The sequence below is a fragment of the Sphaerodactylus townsendi genome, linkage group LG07, assembly GCF_021028975.2.
Source record: "Sphaerodactylus townsendi isolate TG3544 linkage group LG07, MPM_Stown_v2.3, whole genome shotgun sequence".
In the NCBI taxonomy this organism is placed as follows: domain Eukaryota; kingdom Metazoa; phylum Chordata; class Lepidosauria; order Squamata; family Sphaerodactylidae; genus Sphaerodactylus; species Sphaerodactylus townsendi.
The window spans coordinates 98,306,060-98,329,722 of NC_059431.1; the positions used below are offsets into that span (position 1 = coordinate 98,306,060).

The window sequence follows — 23,663 nt, forward strand, 5'->3', positions numbered from 1 at the left end:
GATAAATACTTATCCTTGCCTTTACTTGTACGGCTTTTTAAAATCCCAGCTACAGAGCTGAGAGTTGTGGTATTTGTCAGCTAGCCCTGCACATTCCAGGGGGAAAAGTCTGGCTGCTGAGTCACAGATTTAGAGGAAGTTGGAATATTCAAACTTCTTCCTTGGAAAAGAGAGCTGTGGGAGAACGGTCCCGTTCCACAAAAGGAATTCTTCCTTGAGGGAAGTTCAGTGGCAAACGGAATGGGTGAGTAGAGTGTACTACAGTCCTAACGCTCTTACTGCTATTGTAACTGCTGCATAACTCTTTTAGGTGAGTAACACAATAATATGAGTGCATGGTTATTTATTGATTTACTTTTTAATCTGCCTTTCCCACTGAGACTCAAGACACATGACAGGAAACCAAGCAATCAAACAGCATAAGATAATTAATGAACAATGTGATAAAACTAAGATTACAGAATTAGAGAACAAGCTATTTAAGGCAAGATACACTATAAAAGCCCTGATCTTGATGGCCTGGGCTAGTTCAGTCTTGCCAGATCTCAGAAGCTCAGCAGGGTCAGCTTGGTTAGCACTCTGACGGGAGACAACAGATGAAGCGAATTATACAAGACACACGTATGCTGCTAAAGTGGCATTCAATGTATTATCCTCTTATATTTCTAATCATACATAAAATAAAAGTGCAACAATGCTTATTTGTATTTCTATTCCAAATAGACTTCCTTGGAAGGAGCGCAGTGATTTTCTCACGCGTGCTCAAACAGTTCACTCTCAGTTTAGTGCACACTCAAACCAGTCCAACGTATTAGTCCTGCTCTTCATATATTTGTATCCAAAACCATAGTCATAGGATATTATCCTGACATTTACAAAGTTCTTGTTCTTCAAGAGTATGTTGTTATTCTGGATACGTGGCTGAAATCTTACGTGATCTCCTTCTGGAGTCCATTTAAAGGAGCCTTGTTGCAATGCGGAGAAAGATTCAGCAAGCAAAAAATTCAGCAAGCAGAAGCTAGTCGAGTAACTAAAGCTTTTCGATGCCTTCTTCAGTGCTCCATATTTGCCATTATCCTTGTCATTCTAAATCTTGTTACACTCTTAATGGATGTCGGTCCGTTTTTTGACACTCTCTTTGAGACACACGTTTCCATTCATAAATTTTTAGACAACAGATGAAGCCCAAGATGGCTGCACAGAGGCAGGCAATGCCATACCACTTCTGAACACCTTTAGTCTTGAAAGCTCTATGTGGTCACGGTGAGTCGGCTGTGACTTGACGGCAACTACATATTGTAAACAATGCTGAAAATGGGTTACAAGGTAGAAGACATGAAACAAAGGCAGCAATACCTGCAATTGTCATTAGAGTCCTATTGCACGAGGAAGGTGTTCACCTGGGTCATTCCATTCTGTGACAGGTTTCTTTTTTAAAATGCCCGCTTGAACATAACTGTTTTGCACATTCTGAAGAATGACCGAAGTGGGAGAGCCTTCCTGGCCTCCTCAAGCAGGCCGTTTGACAAGGTGGGAACCACCTCTGAGAATGCATATAAACAAGCCGTGGGCAGCATCACCTTATGTGCAGGACAACATCTTCAAGGGAGCAAAACTTGCAGCAGAGCATAGCTAGATAAGCAGGCATGTGAGTCCAAGGCCATTCAGGGCTTTCAAAGTATCAACCAGAACCTTGAATTGAACTCATTAATTGACTGTTAACTAATGGGAGAAACTGCACAATAGGTCTGACATGTAATGGGTGCCTGACAGTAACTGGGCTGCAGTGTTCTGCACTCACTGGACTTTCCAAGTTGTCTTTAAGAGCAGATTAATATACAGTGCATTACAATAATCTTCTCTTGAGATAACCTTAGCATGGATCCAGTTGGCCAGGTTCTCTAAGTCAAGAGACAAGAGGGTGCATCTTTTACAAGAAACTGGTTCAGTGTCTTTTTTTGCAGTTGAATTAACTTGCCTCATCAGTAACAAGACCTGGATACAGTACAAGATCTGGTTGATATTAAGTACATTATGACCACAGACCATCTAGTACAAGGGTTGACATCCTGGACACACCATAGTCAAAACAATGCATGGTCTCCCTAACAGGGAGAACTACCAAACTTCGTACTTTTACCTGCCTGACGTGGAAAAAATTCTGAAAGTAAACTTCCAATCCACTTTCATTTGCCCTGACAGGAACAGGAAAACATCAGGAAGAGATGTAGGGAACTATGACCTCAGAATCCTTGGTTCCTTATATTCAAAGCTGTACATCTTTTGTGGTTCCACTAGAAGTAGAATACTAGACACTATACTCAGAAAGTTTCTGTGGCCACATAATTCACCTCCCTAAAAGCCTAAGCTTTTCTTTTAAAAAGCAAATTCCACCATGCATAGCAAGCAGAACAATAGTACAATCCTATGCAGAATTACCCCAGTCTAAAACCATTCATATAAATAGGCATAGAGTAGAGTAGCTTAACATAGGACTGGGCTGTAAAGAGACCGAATTATGGAACGTAAGAATTATGGAATTCTCCTTCTATTACTAGTGAAGAATCTCTCTCTCTCTCTCTCTCAGCAAATAGATGGAAGGTATTGCTAAATAGTTGAATGATCAGAGTTCATACCTCGCAACAGGATTATCTAATCATATAAAGACGAGGGGGGTGGGGGGAACCCAAAATAAAAATGCCACAACATCCAAAAAGAACTCCTTACTAAGGCAGATTTGACTCTCGAAAGCTTATGCCCTGAAAATCTTGTTAGTTCCTAAGGAGCTATTGGACTTGAATCTTGCTCTTTGACAGGGCTACCTCTCTGCCACTATCCTTTGTACATTTAATCAGTGCCAACACTTTCTGTTGCCTTTGCTTACAGCCCAGAAAATGAAATGCTTCAGCAACCAAGGGAGGAGGGGGAGGCTGAAGCCCTCGCCAGAAAAGCTACCCAGAGGGAATTAACACTGAAATTGGGGGGTCTTTCTGGATCCTGTTCCAAATCACAATCTGTCAACAAGGTTACTGTAACCAGCCACCAGCCCAGAACAGATGCTGTTCTGTCACTGGACGCATTGCACAGCTCCCCATTCGATATTTCTGCGGTAGGAAAGCTAATAGGAGCTCATTAAGTTATGCAAATATGCAAAGGAATTCCTTGACATGTCTTTTTACCCACTCTACTTAGCAAAGCTGGTAGCCGTCTTTTGGCCTAAGGAGGCTTCTTCTCATGAAAGTGGTTCTTCCACTGCCAGAAGAGCCACTTAAAGCCAGAGAAAAGCTTTAAACTCAGGGTGGGATATATGCCATGAAAGGAGAGGCTGGTGGAGGCCAAATTATTCATTTCTAAAGGGCTGTTCGTGCTGTGAACAAAAGCCTTACACAGACCCCAAAAGACAAGATATGAGGATCTGGAATAATTATGACAAATCCCTTTGTAAGGTTTTGAGCACCGAAGAATTCATTTCACCAGATTGTAACAGTCCTATGGGACCTAAAGCATGGCGTGCCATAGAGGACCAGGGTCCCAGGAGACCCAGGTTCGAGTCCTCATTTCTATCATGGAAGCTCACAAAGTGACCTTGGGCCCGTCACAAACTCTCAGCCTGGCCACCTCACAGGGTTGCCATTGTGACAAAATGAAGGAGGGGAGGAAGATGTTTTATGCAGATTTGATTCCCAAGTTGGGAGAAAATATCAGATATAAATAAATAAACACAACACACTCCCCAAAACACCCAATGTAAATAAACAACAATATATAGAGAAGGAACATACAGTGAATAAACCACAAAAATGTTTTGTTTTTAAAAGCAGCAACTAGCTCACCCAGTAGCCACAGGCTACCAGCTATAGGCCAGCCTTTGGTGTTTACTCGCAGCCTATTTTATATTTGCACATCCTAAGGGGACAGAAATATAGCTGAGATGATGAGTAGCTGGTCAAAATTCTTGCCCACTTTCGTCTGTTGTGCTGAAGTTTGGCATCTCTGCAGAACTAGCTTCAAAAACGGGACGTAGATGCTCTCAATCCCATGAATGTCACTGTGTGCTTTTCCACAGCACAATTATGACAATTTAACACAAATGAATAAATTTATGTGTTATGTAGCCACAGATCATTACAAAAACATCAACAATTATATCAAAAGTATTATAAGAGTACATAGCAAAATAAAATATACAACATTCAGTAAAATATACAATATATCCATACAACATAACCAATAAAATCAACTCTAAAAAACTACTCTCTTAGTAACCATATTGGACCTTATTTTCTTTGCTGCCAGGGCATACAAAATAAACGTACTTGTTTGGAATCTGATAACAAAAAATATTAATTTCTCACTGTCAGACTTGAGGTTTAAACCAGAGACTATCCCAACAAAAAAAAATAGCCCTGGGTTCCACGTACAGTTGACAATCAAAGATTTGATAGGGTAAATCCTCCAGAGCTAGAGATCCACAGAGACAAAAGTGTCACTCTTCTGGGGTTTGGCAACAGCATCCAGCCAATTGGCAGACATTGACATTGCTTAAAAATTGATAATTTAACACTCACAAAAAAGCTTCAGGTGGGTAGCAGAGTTGTTCTGAAGCAGAAGAACAGAATTCGAGTCCAGTTCTCCCTTAAAAACCAGCAAGATTTTCAGGGTATAAGCTTTCAAAAAATCAATGCTCCCTTTGTCAGATATCTGATGAAGAATGCTTTGACTCTTGAAAGCTTATCCCTTTCTTGGATTTTTAAGCTGGAACAGCACTAAAGAGATAGAAGAGTGCCCTAACAAGATACATTCCCACATCTGTCTCACAAGAAGATGTTAGTAGATTGTATATTCCTCCGCCACAGAACTCAACATGCCGGGCCTTCTTTGTTGTAGAATGCTCCGCCTGGGTCCTAGTGCCTACCTAGCCCTGCTTCCCCCCCCCCCACTCCGCACCATCCATTTGAAAGTTTGATAGCCATTCAATGAACTACAAAGGCTCTTGTATCAAAGTACCATGTTCAGTAACACACAAAATAATGATTTTGACAAAGGCACTGCATAACATCTTTATCTGAGACAGAGTATACCTACAATTAGATGGGGGGTTGTTTCTTTTCCCTTAATATGGGAGCACTCAATCAAGCAATCTATCAGCTACATTTGGAAGACGAGAGCCTTGAAAACTAAATGCTATATCTGTGCTTTGGCAAAGCCTTCTGAAAGGGCCACTCTGTGAGCATCCTTAACATAATGGACTGACTCAGCATCATTTTTATTTTAGAATATCCCATCTGCCAGCTGAATAGATTATGTACCACTGGGGTTTTTCTCCTTTAGTTCATAATGACCAATTGCTCATTATGCAAGCCTTTATAAGTGATTCTGTTCTTCCATCACCACCCCTCAGATGTGCCTTCCACGAGCAGGAACAAAACTTTTCGAAGGATATGTTTTTATTCCATTTCATAATTAGCTCCATCAAGATGAGATGAGCTCTTAGTACAAAACCCATAAACAAACATCCCTGATTTATCGCATTGTTGAGAACGGAACAGAAAGGAGCTTCCCATAAAGATGCAGCTCATTTTGAAAAGGGGAAAAATCTAACAAATAAAGCAGCTTCACAAAAACTACTATTGTCCAGAGCTTGATGAGCACAGAGCTGTGATTCTGAAACATCACAGTCACCATCAGGGACTTTGGGCTCTGAATTATCAACATCCTTGTGAAAAAATAGTACTAAGTAGCCCAAACTATGACCTGTTTTGATAATTGCGGAGTTTTTAAAGAAATGTTTATATAGGAGAGGACATCAACATAGACTCTCTCCCCGCCATCTGCAATCGAGAGGTACACCCTCAAAGGAATGATAATATTGCTATGAACGCACATACGAAATCAGTCCATTGGTTTATCAGTATTGTCTATTCAGTATTGTCAGTATTGTCTATTCCAGGGGTCTGCCATGCTGGCAGGGGCTGATGGAAATTGTAGTCCATGAACATCTGGAGAGCCACAGGTTGCAGACCCCTGGTTTATTCAGACTGGCAGCAGCTCTCTATTGTCTCAGGCAGAGGTCTTTTATATCACCTACTGATCATTTTAGCTAGAGATGATGGGGACAGAACCGGGGACCTTTGGCATGCCAAACGGATGCTCTCCCAATGAGCCACAACTCCTCCCTGATGGAATTCTTGCACGCATGCAGAACTGGTGGTTCTTGGGCTGTGCATTTCCAAGGGGTCATTCAGCAAGGTCACATGACATGAACCCAAATCAGTACATTGAGTACCAATTACCCCTCAGTTTTGTTTCATCTCTCATTCAATGAGACTATAAAGTGGAAGGAACTTTCCCAAAACTATGCAACTCACTAGAATGAATTCCTTAAGCGCAGCAGTCAAAGCAAGGCAAAGAACCTTTAATGGCATTACAACATTATATACATAGATCCACTTAACCCAATAGAGGGAAGCTAAAATAAATGGACAGGTAGAGAAGGCTGATGTTCAGGATCTGCTCCTAAAGCGTTGTTTTATATACAGGTCCAAAAATTTGGTGACTGCATCGTTTACATCACTACTGGAGCTGTCCAACAGAAAGGTGATCTTTTGCAAGTCAGATGCATACTCTTTTTTGAGTAGCAGAGGTGACAGGTGTTTGACTCTAGGTCCTGTGTAAAGTGGACAATAAAGTAGAATATGATCTATAGAGTCTACACAGTTCCCATTGCATATGCATAGCCTTAGGTGGTAAGGGGTTTTAATGTATCTCCCTGTCGATACGGCTGATGGAAGGGCATTGCAACGGGCCAGCATCATTGCTCTACGGAGCCTGGGCACGGTTATCTGGTGCAGGTATTGAGCCCCCTTATTACCAGTGTAGGTGATGCCTAGAGCTAAAGGAGAGCAAGTCCTGGAAGCCTTTTCGAATAGGGTCTGACGTTCCTGGTCAAACAACCTTCTCCTCAGAAGCTGGAAAGTCTCTTTAGAAGGTAGCATGGCCAGATAATCCAAAGAGTAGCCTAATTTGTTGATTTTTTGTTTCTATAATGCCCCACCATTCCGAGTGACAAGAAGTCTTGAGGGCTTTATATGACAAGGAGGCTGCATCGCGGTTGAAACAGATAGCCAATATTTGAGCGTGGCAAGCCATGCTCTTGTCTCCTAAGAGATGTTGCCGGTTTCGAGGCACAGGGTGGCGTAAGGCACGCAGTGAGGCATGCCAAAAGTTTAAATAAGAAGCGAGATTGTACTCGCTCAGCTACTGTGGACCAGGAGCCTATCCAAAGTGGGACTCCATATAATAGTTGCTGGGCCACCTTGGTGTTAAAGACTTTTAATGCTGCAGGCACAAATTGATGGCCCTTGTTATGGAAAAAACGTAGGATTGCTGATACACTGACCATGGAGTTTGTAACAGCATGGTCTCTGTGGCTGGCCCAACCCCCTCTATAATGGAGGTGCACTCCTAAATATTTAAAACATTTGACCTGTTCCAATTTGTATCTTCCTAGTACCCAACGAGATGGCTTCCAGGATTTTGAAAACACTACAACCTTCGATTTTTGAGAGTTGAGTGTCAGGCCATTGGTTGTACAGTATTCGTTGCAGGTTGCTAGGAGTCGCTTCATGCCGATTTTGGTGTACGACAGCAAAACTGCGTCGTCGGCATATAGCAATAGGGGGATTGGATGTCCATCTAAGTTTGGACAGTGTGAGTTTACAGATTTAAGTTTGCTTGCTAGGTCATTTAAATAAAGATTAAAAAGAACTGGTGCAAGGACACAGCCTTCGCAGCAGTCTTCATACGGGCAAGGCGGGGGAGGAAACAGACTTGGGGATTCCCTCCACCCCTGTGCTCAGCATACAAAAGTGGGTATAGCATGCTGAACGTTTTTCATTAATCTGTATTTTTTGCAAGAGACTCTTTGAAGTAGGCCACACTCCGATTCACCTGGGGAAGCACGTGAAGCTGCCTTCTACCGAATCAGAACCTCGGTCCATCAAGGTCAGTGTTCTCTACTCTGACTGGCAGCAGCTCCCCCCTGAGTCTCAACCTGAAGGTCTTTTGCATCACCCACTACCCGGTCCGTTTAACTGGAGACTCTGGGGATTGAACCTGGGACCTTCCACGGGCCAAGCAGGCGCTTTATCCCTCAGCCACGGCAGCAAAGGATCAAAAACATTCAAGGCAACTTTAAAAATGAATCCATACATCAATTATAAACAATGAAACAAAAACACACAGAACGGGAAGAAGGGTCCGTGAGAAAATGCCACATGAAATGGAAAAGTTTTCACCCAATGGAGAGTTTTGTGCCATTGGTGAGAAAAAAACTGTCCTTGGGATGTACCCGTCTCCCCACAGATGGCGGGGCACTTGGAGCAGGGACCTGAAGATATCAGGCATTTCAAGTCAAACCAGTTAAACCAGCTAAACTAACAATGTACATGCATAATCAAGATTTAGAATTCTGCACAAATCCCCACACAGCCTTGAGTCAAATTCATTTTGTGGCCTTTATCATGTTCAGGCTCACGCTCTGGCACAAGTATGTTAAAATTCCAAACCATACATGATCTTCCCACACACTGCAGACATATGCAACTGCGGCTGAAGTTCTAAGGGCCATTTCCTGAGAACAAGCCCCTCCGAGGCTTCTGATCAGACCTGATTAAGTCTGTTCCCAGTGTGCTGGTTTTTCATTCCAGATCTGCCTATGTGTATCTCTAGAAACATCCAATAATAAGGATGGGAAGGATTTCCCACATCAAGTTGTCCCAGCTTCTCACAGCAGAAGCCAACGTGAGAACTGCACACTCTCTCCTGGCCAGTCCCCGCCCCCCCCATAAGCCAATGTACACCAGAGCAAAGACAATTAATACAAACTAATTTTCTTCTAAAAGAGTTACACCTTGAAGAGGTTCATGCTTTTGGTTCACACTTCTAGAGAACCTGCTTTGCTTTTAATGCATGTCTAATGTGAAACCCTGTCTAATATTAGAAACAGGGAGCGAGAACAGGAGAGTGGTGCATGTTCCAAAATGTGCTTACAAATTGCTTATCGTTCCATAACGCCAGTGACAAAAATAAAATTAAAAAGGCAATGTTGTACAATCACATTCATGTGCATATATATGCGCACATTCTTGTGCGCATATATGGGACTCCTTGTACACTACATGCAGATGTGTGAAGTCAGGCCACAATGGTCATATTTAAAACAAAGAGGACCTTATCAAGAGGAAATGTCAAGAGGCTGAAATGACATGAGTGTGGGGGGGGGGGAAGGGGGTTCAACCATTTTTCACCCACCACTGTTCTGTTACCTTGTCTCTCTTGAAAACTTTCTGGTCAGGGTTCCAGTTGTATATTTGCAAAACAGACGGAACCGTGTGGGAGGGAAACACTGCACGTGTATGTATTAACAACAATAGCCCCAGACACATGAGTGTCAAGTACCCACAACCCACTGCCACTCCAAAGTGCCCAAGTACTAAAGTGACACTTGAAAAACAAAACAGCTAATAAGATTTGTTACAGAGTCCCTGCCACATAATGTATGGTGTGCCTTTGAGCTGGATCCAGCCCTGTCCCAACGTGCCCTGAAATCCACTCCTTCTCTTCTTTGTTTACAGTTATCAACAGCAAAGCCATTCAGTCTGGGACCACAACATACCTGTAATGATTTTTATAGGACTCTACGAATCTCTTACTAACAGGGAATTCTCCCTTTCTGTAATCCAGTGATGAAGGCAGCCTGAAAATAGCAGCACCTTTAATCAGTATCCTGAAGGTTTACTTTGACCTTGAAAGGTATCACAGCTCACTCCACATCCCTTCTGCACTTTTTCCCCAGGCAGTTTCTTTATACTGAACTTCCTCCCAAAATCTGCTGATAAGTCAGGTGCAAAATAAGAATGTCTCAGATTCAGATTTTAAATGCGAGTGCAAAATAAATAAGACAGGGCCTCAATTCCTAACATTAACTTTGAGAGCACTACTGACTTTGCTTACAAACAATTAATCATTTCCTTCTGGCTAGTGCCTTGAATGGGAATACAGTACAAACACTGGAACAGGAGAAAGGACTTCAAGCAGGGATGTCTGCCAGCTGCCACACTTGATCATTTCTTTCTACTTTCTTCCTCTTGCCTTCTTCCGCACAGATTCACACCGTATGAAAATTCCTCATAAGAACATTTACATACTCCCGTAAATTCATTCTCTGTAACAGACACATGCTTCTGCAGTTGCATCAATGGCACACGGATGACTGTTTGCGAGAGTTGGTCTGGAGAGCCCAGAGTGGTTGGGGAGAAACATCAGGAGCTGGTATACCCACATCCCTGCTCCACTATGAAGGCTCGAGCAGGGAAAGGAGAACCATGTATGTAACCTTGACTTCTTTAGAAGCAAGTGCAAGATAAAAAGTGTATTAGAAAGTATTAGTCATGAGCCCCATGAATACAGAGGGGTAAGCTAAAGAACTGCAATCAAAACTCTACTCACAACCTGAGTTCAATCCCAGCAGAAGTCAGTTTCAGATAGCAAGCTCAGAGTTGACTCAGCTTTCCATCGGAAAAAGGAGAACCCAGCTTACAGGGGGTAAAGTGTAGACAACTGGGGAAGGCAAGGGCAAACCACCCATCTGTCTGTCTAGTAATGTGATGGCACCCCACAGGTCAGCAACAACTCTGTGGTTGCAAAGGGGACTACCTTTACCTGAAAAGTAGTAGCGCCTGAGGAGCTAATCAGGTGTGGTTTTGCTGGTTTCTTATAAGTGTCCTGTGTGTTTGGCTAGTCCTAGACTTGTTGCTGGCATGCAATGGGCATTCCTCCTCAAGTGCACAGAAGCCTGTGTGGTTCACCACCTTCATTCAGCCTGCCTTCCATTGCAGTGCTCACCTCACACGGGTAGCCCAGACCCTGCCACCATGCTGAGAAAAGGATAAAATGAGCTGCGGGAGGGAGAGAAGGAATGAGGGCACGTGACCTGCTCGTCCCTTAAGACGACTTCATAGCTTGCGAGGTGGGAAAGGAAGACAACTGATGGCCATGATAGCTGGGGTTGGGCTTGGCAAAGGCTGCTGCACTTCACCCTCTCAGCTCTTAACTTGTGATGTAGTCCCACACCACCATGTCAACAGGTCTAAGCGGACAGACACAACCTGTATGCCTACACATGTACGACACTGTCTCTTGTGAGGCTCCTGGGATAAACTGGAAGGCAGGAAGACCCTTTGTGAAAACCTCCTAGGGCAGATGTCTGCAACCTGTGGCTCTCCATATGTTCATGGCAAATTGGCAGGGGCTGATGGGAATTGTAGTCCATGAACATCTGGAGAGCCGCAGGTTGCAGATCCCTGTCCTAGGGGCTGTGGGTCAGAGGGAGAGACCCTACTTGGCATGTAGAAGACCCCTGGTTCAATTCCCAGAGTCTCTAGTTAGAGGGTCAGGCATGAGGTGATGTGTGAGAGAGCCGCCAAGCAGACAGTACTAACCTTGGACGTTGTGGGTTTTCTTGGTTGTACGGCCGTGTTCCAGTAGTATTTTCTCCTGACATTTGACCTGCATCAGTGGCTGGCAGAAAACCCACAACATCCTAGTGATTCCAGCTATCAAAGCCTTCACAATACATAGTACTGACCTTGAGGGACCGATGGTATGATTTAGTACAGAGCAGCTTCACGTGTCCTTAGGAAAGCTACTGTCCTCCGAGCCCCTCTTGCCTGCCTTTGCAAGGATTACCAAAAAAAACATCTGCAGGAGGCTTTCAAACACTGACGACAATGATTAAATGCTGATTGTTATATTGCTAGAAGTAGAGTTCACCCAAGCTGTCCTCGGGAAGACTCATACATATGTATATCTACTGTATTGCTCAAATTACACACACAAGCACGTGGCATACGTGCACCGTTCAAAGATTTTTTTTCATTAAAAAATAAATTGCAGCCAAAGGGCAACTGCAAAACCCTCTAAGCCCCAAGGCTCTCCATCAGGGGCTTAATTTATTGCCTTGTGCTTTCAACCCTGCCTAGCAAGGACAGAGGTATGATTCATATTTGAAGTGTAAGAGATCCCAGGTTCAAATTCAGGACATGTGCAGCTGAGCGAAGAGAGGGCGGTGCTATTAAAGCAGAACAGCCATTACATGATGCCACGGAACATGTTTTGCATGCGTGATTCATGCACAACAACTCCACATCCCTCCTGATCATGTTGATCACCGGTGCTCCGGGAGTTCAAGCTGCAGAACTTGATTCCAAGGAGCAAGATTTGGAATGGGGCTGTGACTCTTACGCTGTTCTCCCAGTGCGGAACAGACCCAACAACTCGCTATTTGCCCTGTTAGTAAAGGAAGCTAATAACAGCTCCCCAAGTCTGTTTTGGATTGGGAAGATGACACTGGATAAAGATGAAGGCCTGCCTCTCTTCCCATCCATTACTGTTCTGATACAAGTCATACTCCACATGCCTTGGAGTTAAGTTCCAGGCATAAAACTCCCAGGACCTGTCTGTCAACAAGACATCTGGAAGCTGCCACATCTTTGTCGTGTGTAATTCTGCCTGAATTATGAAGTAGCTCCCCCTCCCCCCGCAAGATCTCACTTGCTATCTTTTAGGAGGAATTCAAATGATGATAATTAATTTGCTACAGCTTGAATGAACAGCATGGGGTTCAATCCTAATTATTTATAAAAGAGTCTAAAATACAAAGAAGGACTCTGGCTACAATCTTCGAACAGCGTATATGTAAAATATTACTTCAAATGGAATTAACAAGACACCTAAGAAGTAAATGAGATCAAAAACCTGGACAAGGAAACTGAACTGCTTTATGTGAATGTGATCTATACCAATTACACATTAGCCACAGCTGGGCAGTCAAATGGGAGAGTGCATAAACAGAAATACATTACAGAAGTGGTATTCTCTTCACAGTTCAGAGAGCCATATCTACAAATACCATCAACCAGAAGAGCCACATTTACTTCCATGCCAGGTATAAGGAGGCCTGCTGTACCCCAGGAAGACTCGTAGCTTACCCATTCATCTGGCAGTGGCTGGTTCAAGATGGGAACCCCCTGCCAACCACAAGTCTCACCAAACAAGGCCCTTCTTTACTTCCCTAAAGCTTGAGGTCAGTGCCTCACTGGGGAATGGTGCTCAGAAGAGCCAGCATTGTCCATGATATAGGTAATTTAAGAGTGGTAGACTCAAATGCCCACGGAGAACAGGTTTGATTTTCCCATTTCTCTCCTCAAAATGACCGGCCAGCTCTAATAATCTGGTGAACTGGATTTGTTTCCCAGCTCCTACACATGAAGCCTGCTGGGTGACCTTGGGCCAGACACAGTTCTCTCAGAACTCTCTCAGCCCCAACTACCTCAATGAGAATGCGAGCTGGCCTCGCAGACGGGCCAGGGCAGCTTTCACGGAAACTCCTGGCTTTCCCGGCTTTCGTAGAGCAGCTCTTCCTCCAGCTGACTGGAGCCCCTCAGGGACGCAGGAGGTGATTCACGCAGGGCCTGTAAAGTGCGGAGCTGTTCAGCCGGGCCTGATGTGGTGATGTGGTGCCCCCTCCCGGTTTGGTCCTCATCTGACCCCGACATCTGGGGCATCTGTCAGCTAACGAGGCCACCATGCCTCCCTCTGGGGGGGAGGGGAGGGAATTTTAAAATTAGGATGCTGGACCCACTCATATCCTTATTTTTTTTGATAACTATTATTTAACTGTTGCTGCTTTTAATGTTTTAATAACTCTGTATTGTTGTTTTTATCTGTTGTACACCGCTCAGAGCCCTCCGGGGATGGGGCGGTCTAAAAGTCTCAAAAATTAATAAATAAATAAAAGGTGTCTGTTGTGGGGAGAGGAAGGGAAAGAAGTTTATAAACCACATTGCATCTCCTTAAAGGGGAGAGAAAGATGGGGGATAAATTCAACCAACAACTCCTTCTCATGATAGCAATCAAAGATCTGGAGTTGGATATGAGAAATCTCAAGCCCCAAACTTCATTCTGAGCCCCTGGAAGGAAGAAGAGAACAGAAACACAATAATAAATTAAGTAAAAGTTTCTTCTGATATTCCCTTCTCAGGAATGAGGCCTAGGCTCCCATTCCCTCCAACACTTTTTTCTTGTGGCAGAGAAAGCAAACTCAAGACCAGAACTAATTATCTAAGCAAAGGATAAACAAATGCAGCACTGCATAAAATAAAAGCGAATAAAATAAATAGTATGCCAGGATTACTCACACAAGCCTCGTTTTTACATTACCTCCAGCACTGGTTTCAGTAGTAGAAGAACATATTAGCGTCACAAGTCATGTTTTGCTTCACCACTCAAAATGAAAAGGCCCATTCAAATGAAATAAATTGCCCCAGCATCATCAAAATAATGCGCAGAAATAAACAGCAGCAACTCTTTAAAAATAGGCTTCTACTTTAAAAAAAACCCCACACTCTAAGAACGCCACAGGGGATTCTCAGACATTTATCAGCATTCTTTAGACGAATTATTAGTGGCCAACCAACCCCAGGATAACTTGGTCAATATTTCTAACTTTTTGCTCGCAATGTTCAACAGCTAGAAAATGGTGTCTGTGTTCTACATTCCCTCAGAGAAATAGCGTCAAAGAACAGGTATGCTCAGGAGGAGCCCTGCACAATAGGAATTATATCTTAGAGCTTGTCCCAGACATCTTTGCAACTTGGGATGGAATTACATGGGCAACCCACACACACACACTTACTCAATGAACAAACCTGTCTGAAATGGGCTCTTCGAGGCCAGATGATTTTGAAACTGACAGTTCTAAGGAGTGGCTGGATTCAGGACACAATGGCCTCTCTGATCAAATGTTATGGAGCAGGGACTGGGCTGTGTGTATGTGGAACAGCATTTTCCTCTCGCTTCTTTTTTTCTGTCTTCTTCACTGTAAGCTCCTTGGGACAAGGATCTGTCTCTTTTTTTCATGTTATGATGAGAAGCATAACACAGATAGTGCTGGGCACCAATGAACAGTTACTTATTCTTACAATTAAAGGCCCAGAGAAAAGCAAGTAAACGTCATAGGTACTGGGAGCTCTCTCCAGCACCACTCCTGCAGTGATTTCTCTCTTATAAAATACAGTTTGTAATTCAGTTTCAGATATTTTCTTCATTTATGCCTCTCTTTTTTCCCTGGTGGGGAACCTGAACTGGCTTTACCATATCTCCCCCTTCTCCATTTTTGTACACTTAACACAGATTTGGTATCATGATTAGATGAACTAGGATCCCAGAGGCCTAGGTTCAGTCCCCCCCCCGCTTTGCCATGGAAACCTGCTGGGTGACCTTGGGCCGGGCACACGATCAGCCTAGCCTACAAGGCCGATAAAATGGAGGAGGGGAGAATTTTGCAAGCCACCTTGAGTTCCCCTGAGTAATAAATGTTCATTAAGTGCCTAGAGTTGTGAAACTGCCAAATAGTTGAGGGAACTGGGAAATATCCCAATTCCACTCTTTAAAAAAATCATCTCATACCAAAAATTACAAACCCTTAGCTGTAGCTTATGCAACTACCAGGCAGAAAGATCTCCTTTGAACAAACGGAAAACCCTACAGTAAAGGAAAAGGTGCCCCGCGGTACGGAGTGATATGCTGCAGTGTTGAACTCAAAGGTTCTGCTCACGATCTGAGTTCAATCCCAATGGAAGTTGATTTCAGGTAACCAGCTTAAAGTTGACTCAGCCTTGCATCCTTCCAAGGTCAGCAAATGAATACCCACCTTGCTGGGGGGGGGGGGGAAGTGTAGATGACTGGGGAAGGCAATGGCAAACCACCCCATCTGCCTAGGAATTGTTATGTGACATCATACAATGGATCAGTAATGACCCTGGGGCCTACTGTAAGGAAAGGCCTCCGCATCTATAAAAACAGGAATATCAGCTACCTCCAAGAAATACTACCATTCATGTCTACAGCAGAAAACATCAAGCAAGAATCTCATTCTGGTTTGACAAATAACAAGGCCGATTAATATATACCACCTTTTGGCCTTTCACAATTGCCCCTCCTGCCAATATTCTTATATGACATTTAACTAATTTCCAGTACAATCCTAAGAATATTTTCCCAGGATTAAGGCTTACTGAATCCAGTGGATTCAGAGTATACATGCCATGACCTGGAGGGTCCAGACTAGCTGATCTCATGAGAATTTGGAAGCTAAGCAGGGTTATTACTTTGATTGGAGACCACCAGGGAAGTCCAGGATTGATACACAGAGGTCAGCGAGGACAAACCACCTCTGAACCTCCCTTGCCTTGAAAACCCAGAGTGGTCTCCAGGAGTTGGCTGTGACTTTATGGCACTTTTCATCATGACAGATGTTTAGGATTGCACCATTAGATGAATAAAAAAGCTGTGGTAAGCAGAGGAGCCAGAAGACCACCATCCATGGAAAGGTCTAATGAGCCAAGCATTAATATGGCATTCGAACTGAAATAAAATCTGCCCTCGCCTTCCCTCCCCGTCCCCCCACAATCATCTTTATAAACATACACCGAAGTACTTTGATGGTTGGAAGAAAAGTCCCATAACGCACTGCTTATTAAGGTCAGGAGTTTGACTTGATTTTATGCCAGCGTATGTTCTGCTTGCCAAAAATATTCATCTGGCGTTCTGACTCAAGTCGGCATCAGCAAGGCAGGAAAGCATCAAGCAGCTGCATGCCAGCGAAGAATCCAAAACAAACCGTTATCAGAATAGTCTTGAGCAATCCACCTAAAGTGAGTCAGCCCCGCAACCAACATCTGGGCTTGGTCGTTTGTTCTTTCCCATACACCTGACCTTCTGGAGGGGGAGAAATGGGTTTTTCCTTCCTCAACTGTAATTTGAAGGTCTCCATAGCAGTGACTTTGAATCACACTTAAGCATTACAGAGAAGGGCCTATGTTATTGGCGTTACTGATGTTATGATGAAACGAGGTCAGCAGAATTCAACTAATCACTGTTATTTGTTTTGGTTTTTTTAATTGCACTCTTTCCTTTTCTATGGAACATTTGCGAATTTATATAATCCCCAAACGTTCACCACAACTCTAGCTGTGCAGCTTAGCATCGCACCAGGAACAGGCAGGGTTGTGTCAAGAAGCACAGCTAAGTTTCCCAGTAGCTCCCTCGAAAACCCAAATCTGCTGTTCAAGGATCAAGAGAGACAAAGAACTGGTTCAGACCCCACTCAACAGTTTATCAGAACACACTTCTCCGTTACACTTTCTTCCATATATGTGAATGTCTGTCTTTATTCCCAAGGGAGTGGCCACAAACTTTAGTTTAGCTGACAGAATAAACTGGTGCAATTCCACACACAAATTGCCCACACCGATGAGCATTACACCTACCCATCCAGACCTGAAAAATTCTACCTACTGGTAGGACAATTAAGGCACCTACTGGTAGGACAATTAAGTTATGTGGGTAGCCACATAACTTCAAGATAAGGAAAAGGTGTGCTATCTCTTTCTGCTATCATGTTTTTATCCTGGTATTTACTTCCCCGATGCAGCATATGTGGCTCTCTACTCCCCACTTTAACCTCAAAACATTTTACACTTGGAGGCAGACAGGAAGGGCAAATTGACCATTAAAATTGCCAGGAAAATTCTAGGTAGGTCAATCTTCCCTACTGCTGGGGTCAACCCAGCCCAAAAACAAGGATGGCCATGAGTTCCCTCTGCTGCAAGATGGGGCCGCAGAAAGGAGGCACCCAGCTTCGACATTACCTGCCCAGCGAGGGCCTAGCCCTGGCCTTGACACAATGACAGGTATGGCCTGCTCAAGGCTGGCTGGCCATGCTATCCCTTCCTGCTCGAGGGGCAGGGCAAGGGTGACCTGGAAGTGGGGTCCTTTTTCCAGACCTGTTCCCCCTGAATCAATGTCAGTAGATGGACAGAGAAAGACTGGTCTGGATTTGAACCCAGTTAACTGGACTGCTCCTGTTCAGGCCTCAGGATAGTTTTTAGGCCAGTACACAAGTACAATTTGTGCAAGGATGGGAGAATCCCTCCTGAAGCTTCTGTCCAGAGAATTAAGAACTCTCTCTATCTGTGTTTGAGAAGAGCACCCTGCATTTCATAATTTGAGTACAGAAACCCTAATGCCATTTAAATACAGTGCCCCTCTACTAACAGAAGTGCGACTCCATCTGACTACACAGCTCAAGGATTGCTAGTCAAAACCTGAAAATCATTTAGAGATGCAATTTCTCCCCACAGCACATCCCTTTTTATTCTGTTCCATAATCACCTATGGCCTATATTTGTGCTGACACCATATGAACCCCAAAAACAGCTATCAAGACTATATACAGATGCAATTCTCCCCACAGCACACCTTTCTTTATTCTGTTCCAGTCACCTCTGGCCTACATTTGTACTGATACCATGCAAAACCAGTTTACCAGAGGCAAAAGCAGGGTAAGTGTACACACAACCAGTTGCTGTCTTCATTCCAACCTACCTCCAGCTCTCTGAGGAAAAAAAAGCAGTCCTATCGTCTGTCTCCAGTCCCTATAATGGTTTCAGTATTTTCCACTTAAGAGTATTTTTTTTCCTTTGTGAAGACCGTTATGGCAAAGCATGAAAATACTTTTACACATGACTCATCAAAATTTGCAACTCCCTAAACTAAGGACACGCAGACTGGTATACTGCAATCTGCCAATAGCTCCACAACCCACCATTCTTTTTTTGAAAGGGAGGGCTCTCAAGTCCACACCAAACGTGTGTGTAGGGGGCAGGGAATTATCAAGAACCCAGCAACCCACAACACACCACTGCTGGGCTACATAAGCTGAACCAGATTCAGAGCAACTGTGTATCTCAGCACAGAACAGATTGCGTGAAGAAAGGGGGATAAGAGGAAGAAGCAGAGCTTTCGTACACTGAGTGAAATTCACTGCACAGGCAAACCATACAGGAGTCACAAGGATGTCAACATCATATGCTACAAAGAGGGGAATTCTCTCAGAACTCAGCAGCCTTATGGCTATGAAGAGTAATAGCAACAAAACACAGTGGGCATACAGCAGCACAACAAGCTTGGCTGAGGGAGCTCATGGAAGACAACCAAAATATGTTGAGAAATCTTGGCCATTCAGAGAAGATGCAAGTCCCCCAGTCTTACCACACACTTAACCAACGTGTCCATGCCTGAAACGAGGAAGATGCCTCCTTACCATTTGACAAGACAATAGAGACACCCAAGCTACACTAGAGTGCAGAGGAGTTCACTCTGAAGTAGACTGGTAGCATACATGGGTTCACATGTGCCAACTTATCAAGTGACCATTTCACCTCACAAATCAGTTGGTGGTGTGTGATAAAACAGCCATTTGAAATTCCTATCACGTTTTTCAGCCGGCTGTTCAGAAATCAAGGGAGGCAACAGGGCAGCACTAAAATTCTTACCACTTAGAATGGGACAATTCAAACTGCCTTTGGTTCTCTGGGGAAAGGGGGGGGGGGACCTCATGACTGTCACAGCCTGGATGGTTGTTTTAACCTTTTTTGCATTTGAGGACATTTTCTTCTGAGCCTACACAGATGCCCAGCCTTGCCATGGGACAAACTGTCTCCCGCCACTGGGCCATCTGCTTATCCACTTCATTCTACAAAGGAGTATGCAGGATTTATCACCCATCAGATGTGTGGCAAACTGTCACCTACATTCAGCCACCCAATCAGGTTACCAAGCAGCACGTTCAAACTTTACAACTGGCCATCAACATTCACACACTATCACAAGGAGCTATGCTCAACTGGCAATCTCTTACCTGGAAATGTATGCGGGTGGGGCGACCCTCTTTTAAGGCACTTGGAACAGAGGACATGCACAGTGTAGTACAAGCCTGGCCATTCTTGAAGCAGTACATTCAGTTCTTCCACAAGCGGGGTTATGGCTTGCCAAGCCGTCCATATATTTGGTAGGGATGCGTGACTAGCAATGGACAGAGTATCTGGTTGCTGGGCACCTTTGGCAGGCCTGTAACTGATGACTACAGGAACCTTCCCTCTATAGGCGTAGATCTGATATTTCCCGTCCGACCTTTGGACCACATGGCTGTTAATCTGGACGCTGTAGCGGGCAAACAGGCCAGGCGGAAAAATAAAGGGGAAGCTGTACTCAATCTGCAGCTGCTCGGCAACAAAGGACTGTCCGCCCACGTTGGTCCCATTGATCCATGCTTCTGCATGGGGCATCTCATTCTTCACGTAGCAGGGAAACTTGTACCAAGCAGTGGCCCCATTCAAGGGTTTGGATTTGGGTTTATTGACGCAGTAGCAGAGTCCTATCTTTTCCAACAGCTCTAAGATGAGCTGCAAGTCCTCTCGGCTCTGGACATGGGGCTTGAGGAGCAGGCGGATAATGTGAGTGGGGAGAAGCCCGTGCAGCAAGAACCCTTCCACATAGTGGTGGAGCTGTGTGACCTTCAGCTCGTCGGCAGGTCCGTTTCCAAGTAGTTTCTGGAGCAAGACCGCCGTGTCCCGCTGGCAGAAGACATTGAGGATGTCAATGAGCCTGGGCAGGTTGTGGAAAACGTATTCACGCAGAGTCAGGTGCTCCTCAAAGTACAGCAGCTTGCCACTTTCGTGCAAGTAGGAAAGGGCGCTCTGGAGACGATCCTCAGTCAGTCCCGCCTGCAGGCCTAGCCGAGCGGAGTCCCACCAGCTGAGCCACAGCTGCCGAGCCTGCGGCTGGAAGTGTAATTCCTCCAGGACCTGCCAGGACCTGGGTAGCACGCGGTGCAAGTTTGGGAAGATGTCTCTGTGCTCGGCCACCGAGAGCAGCTTCTCTCTCAACCGGTGGACCTGGCAACAATCCCAGCAGCTGATCGGCAAGACTGGAGAGAGAATTTGCAGCCGGTGGTTGAGTAGATACTGAAACTGAGCTTTCTTGCGCCGCAGGTTCTTATCTGACACGCCATAGAAAGTGACGTGCGGGCTGGAGCACCGCAGGTCAAAATCTTGCCCCAGGGCTTCATCGACTTGCTGAGCCAAGTTCTGGAGGCCTTCGTAGTCCCGTTTCTCCTGCCAGGCAATCTGCCGATGGATGTCTAAGCACTTCTCCTCCACCTCCCACTCGGCACACAGGTCTGCATGGGTGCCTACCATGCACACCACAGCGTGTGGCACTTTCGCCCCCAGCCAATGAAGGAAGTGTCCCACAGAGGAGTAGAAATATTGCGGCAAGTAGGTGCTCAGGTTCACCACCAGTACGTAGAGGGCTCCAGGAGAAAGGAAGAAGGGCTGGATCACGTCGTAGCTCGGGTCACCTGCCAGCTCATACACAATGAAAGTTAAGCTCCTCTCTGCATCAGCAGTCCAGTCTGCCACCTCTATGCCTCTACTGCTGCATGGCAATCCTGCAGCGGTTGCAGCTAGTAGCACGGCGTCCTGTGGCGGGGAATAGCACCCTAAGCGCATCTCCCCATTTGCTTTCAGGGGTGGAACCAACAGGGTGTCATCCTGCGGCTCAGCAGCAGAATATCCAAGCTGGGTCTGCCCAGCAGCTTTGGAGGACAGATTGAGGAGGACACATTGCCGCTCCCATGAGGTGCTTCCTACACGGGAACATTTAAGGGACGAAGCTTCTGGTTGCTCAACGATAGGGAGATGATTTCGGTGTGCTTTCAGGGACTGGGGCCGAGGCAACTCGCTCAGAGGCTGCATGCAGCACCCTTTCAGTTGGATCTTCCCAGAGTCCTTGTGGACTGCAGCTGAAGAGGATTCTCTCTGTCCCAGTTCATCTTCCTCTTCCTCCATGAGGCACTTCCTTAGAAGAGTTTTGCCTGCGTTTTTCAGGCCCATGAGGACCAGCTTGAGCCGGGGTTTCAGAGCAGGCTGGGAATGGGCCAGCTCCTGCTGGTAGGCCGCAATGTACGGGATGCCCTTCATGCAGACCTCGTAAGGGGGCTGGATCAGCGGATTGTCCTTGATCTTCCAGAGGCTGATGCGGCTGAGCTGACCAAAGCCCTCGGGCAGGATGGCAATCTGGTTGCCCTGCAACACCAATTCCTCCAGGTGGCAAAGCTGAACGATGGAGTCCGGCAGGTAGCGGATGCGATTGTTGTCCAGCCAGAGGGTGCGGAGGCGGCTGAGGTGGCACAGGTCTTTGGGCAGCAGGGTCAGCTGATTGCGGCTCAAGTACAGCTCCTCCAAGCCAGGCAGGGCCAGCACAGCCACGGGGAAGTCGGCCAGCAGGTTGGAGGAGAGGTTCAGCATCTTGAGGTGCTGCAGCCGACCGAAGCCGGCAGGCAGGGCTCGCAGGCCGTTCCCATCCACCATAAGGTTCTCCAAGGTGCCCAGCTGGCACAAGCCCTCCGGCAGGGAGGTCAGGCCCGTGCCGCTGAGCCAGAGGATCTTCAGGCGCTGCAGGGAAGCGATACCCTCGGGCACGGCCTGCAGGAGCCGGTTGCCGGAGCAGTCCAGCTCCTCCAGGGCACCCAGCTCCAGCAGCACCGGCGGGAAGGCGGGCAGCTGGTTGTGGTCCACGTCCAGGGCGCGCAGCTGCTGCAGGCCGGCCAGGGCCTGCTCGGGCAGGCGGCTGAGGCGGTTGAAGCTCAAGTCCAGCTCCTCCAGCTGCCGCTGCTCGGCCAGGCCGGCAGGGAGCGTCCCGCCGCCGTCGGCGCCCAGCTGGTTGTGGCTGAGGTTGAGCTTGCGGAGCCCGCGGAGCAGCGCCAGCGCCTGGCCGTCGTCGCGGAGGCAGCGCAGCCGGTTGCGGCTGAGGTCCAGCTCGGCCAGGCGGCCCAGGTGGCGGAGGGCGGCGGCCGAGGGCAGCCGCGCCAGCCGGTTCCTGCGCACCGAGAGCACGCGCAGGCTGGCGCCCACCGCGGCACACAGCCCCTCGGGCAGCTCCTCCAGGCCGCGCCCGCTCAGGTTCAGCGTCTCCAGCGGCGCGATGGGGGTGGGCGGCGGCGGCGGCGGCGGCGACTTCGGCTCCGGCTCAGCCTCCGGGCCGCTCCCCTCCTGAGCGTCCGGCTCCAGCGGGCTGCCCCGCAGCTTCCTGGCGCGCAGGGCGGCGTCTCGCCACAACCGGGCCGCCTCTTCGGGGCGCTCCGTCTCGGCCATGGCGCCGCCGCCGGCCCTAGGGCGCGCGCAAGCCAGAAGCAGGAGGAGGCGCCCGGGGACCGCTGCCGCCGGGCTGCCTCCTGCAAGCCGGGCCGGGCCGCGCAATCGTCGCCAGGGGCTCGGGCGCCTCGCTCGCCATGGAGGGAGCCGCGGCTGGCCTCCTCCTGCTAAGCGAGGCTGCAGAAAGGCATGGCTGCCGCGGGCAGGTCCCGTCTCCTGCGCCTTCGCCTTTGCCGCGCCCGGCGGAGCATCCTCGTCCTCGCCCGCTCCTCCCGGGCAGTCGCTCCCAGTCCGCGGAGGAGGCGGCGCCGGCGCTCTCCCTCGCACAGGCGTGGCCGAGACGGCCGCGGTGACGCCGCCCCCTCGCACGGAAACGCACGCCGGGCCGGAGCCGCCCTTGGAGCAGGGGAGGGCGCGCCAGCCTGGAGGCCGCCTCGCTTCCCCGGGGCCCGAGCAGTCGCCGCCGCCCGAGGACCCCCGCCCTGACCTGGGCTCGCCCCGTTTCGCCCGGCATGCCCCTTGTCCGCTGTGCTGGAGGGAGACCTT

General features: G+C 46.9%; 1 protein-coding gene across 1 annotated transcript in view; it reads right to left on the reverse strand.

Moving 5' to 3' along the window:
• The window catches only part of MFHAS1 (multifunctional ROCO family signaling regulator 1), a 40,914-nt gene extending 17,451 nt beyond the window's left edge, over positions 1 to 23,463 (reverse strand). Inside the window, exon 1 of the mRNA XM_048504670.1 lies at positions 19,823 to 23,463. Within this exon, the coding sequence (XP_048360627.1) occupies positions 19,823 to 23,117 (3,295 nt within the window). The 5' untranslated portion in view covers positions 23,118 to 23,463. The remainder of the gene's footprint in view (positions 1 to 19,822) is intronic.
• Between the last annotated feature and the right edge of the window lie 200 nt (positions 23,464 to 23,663).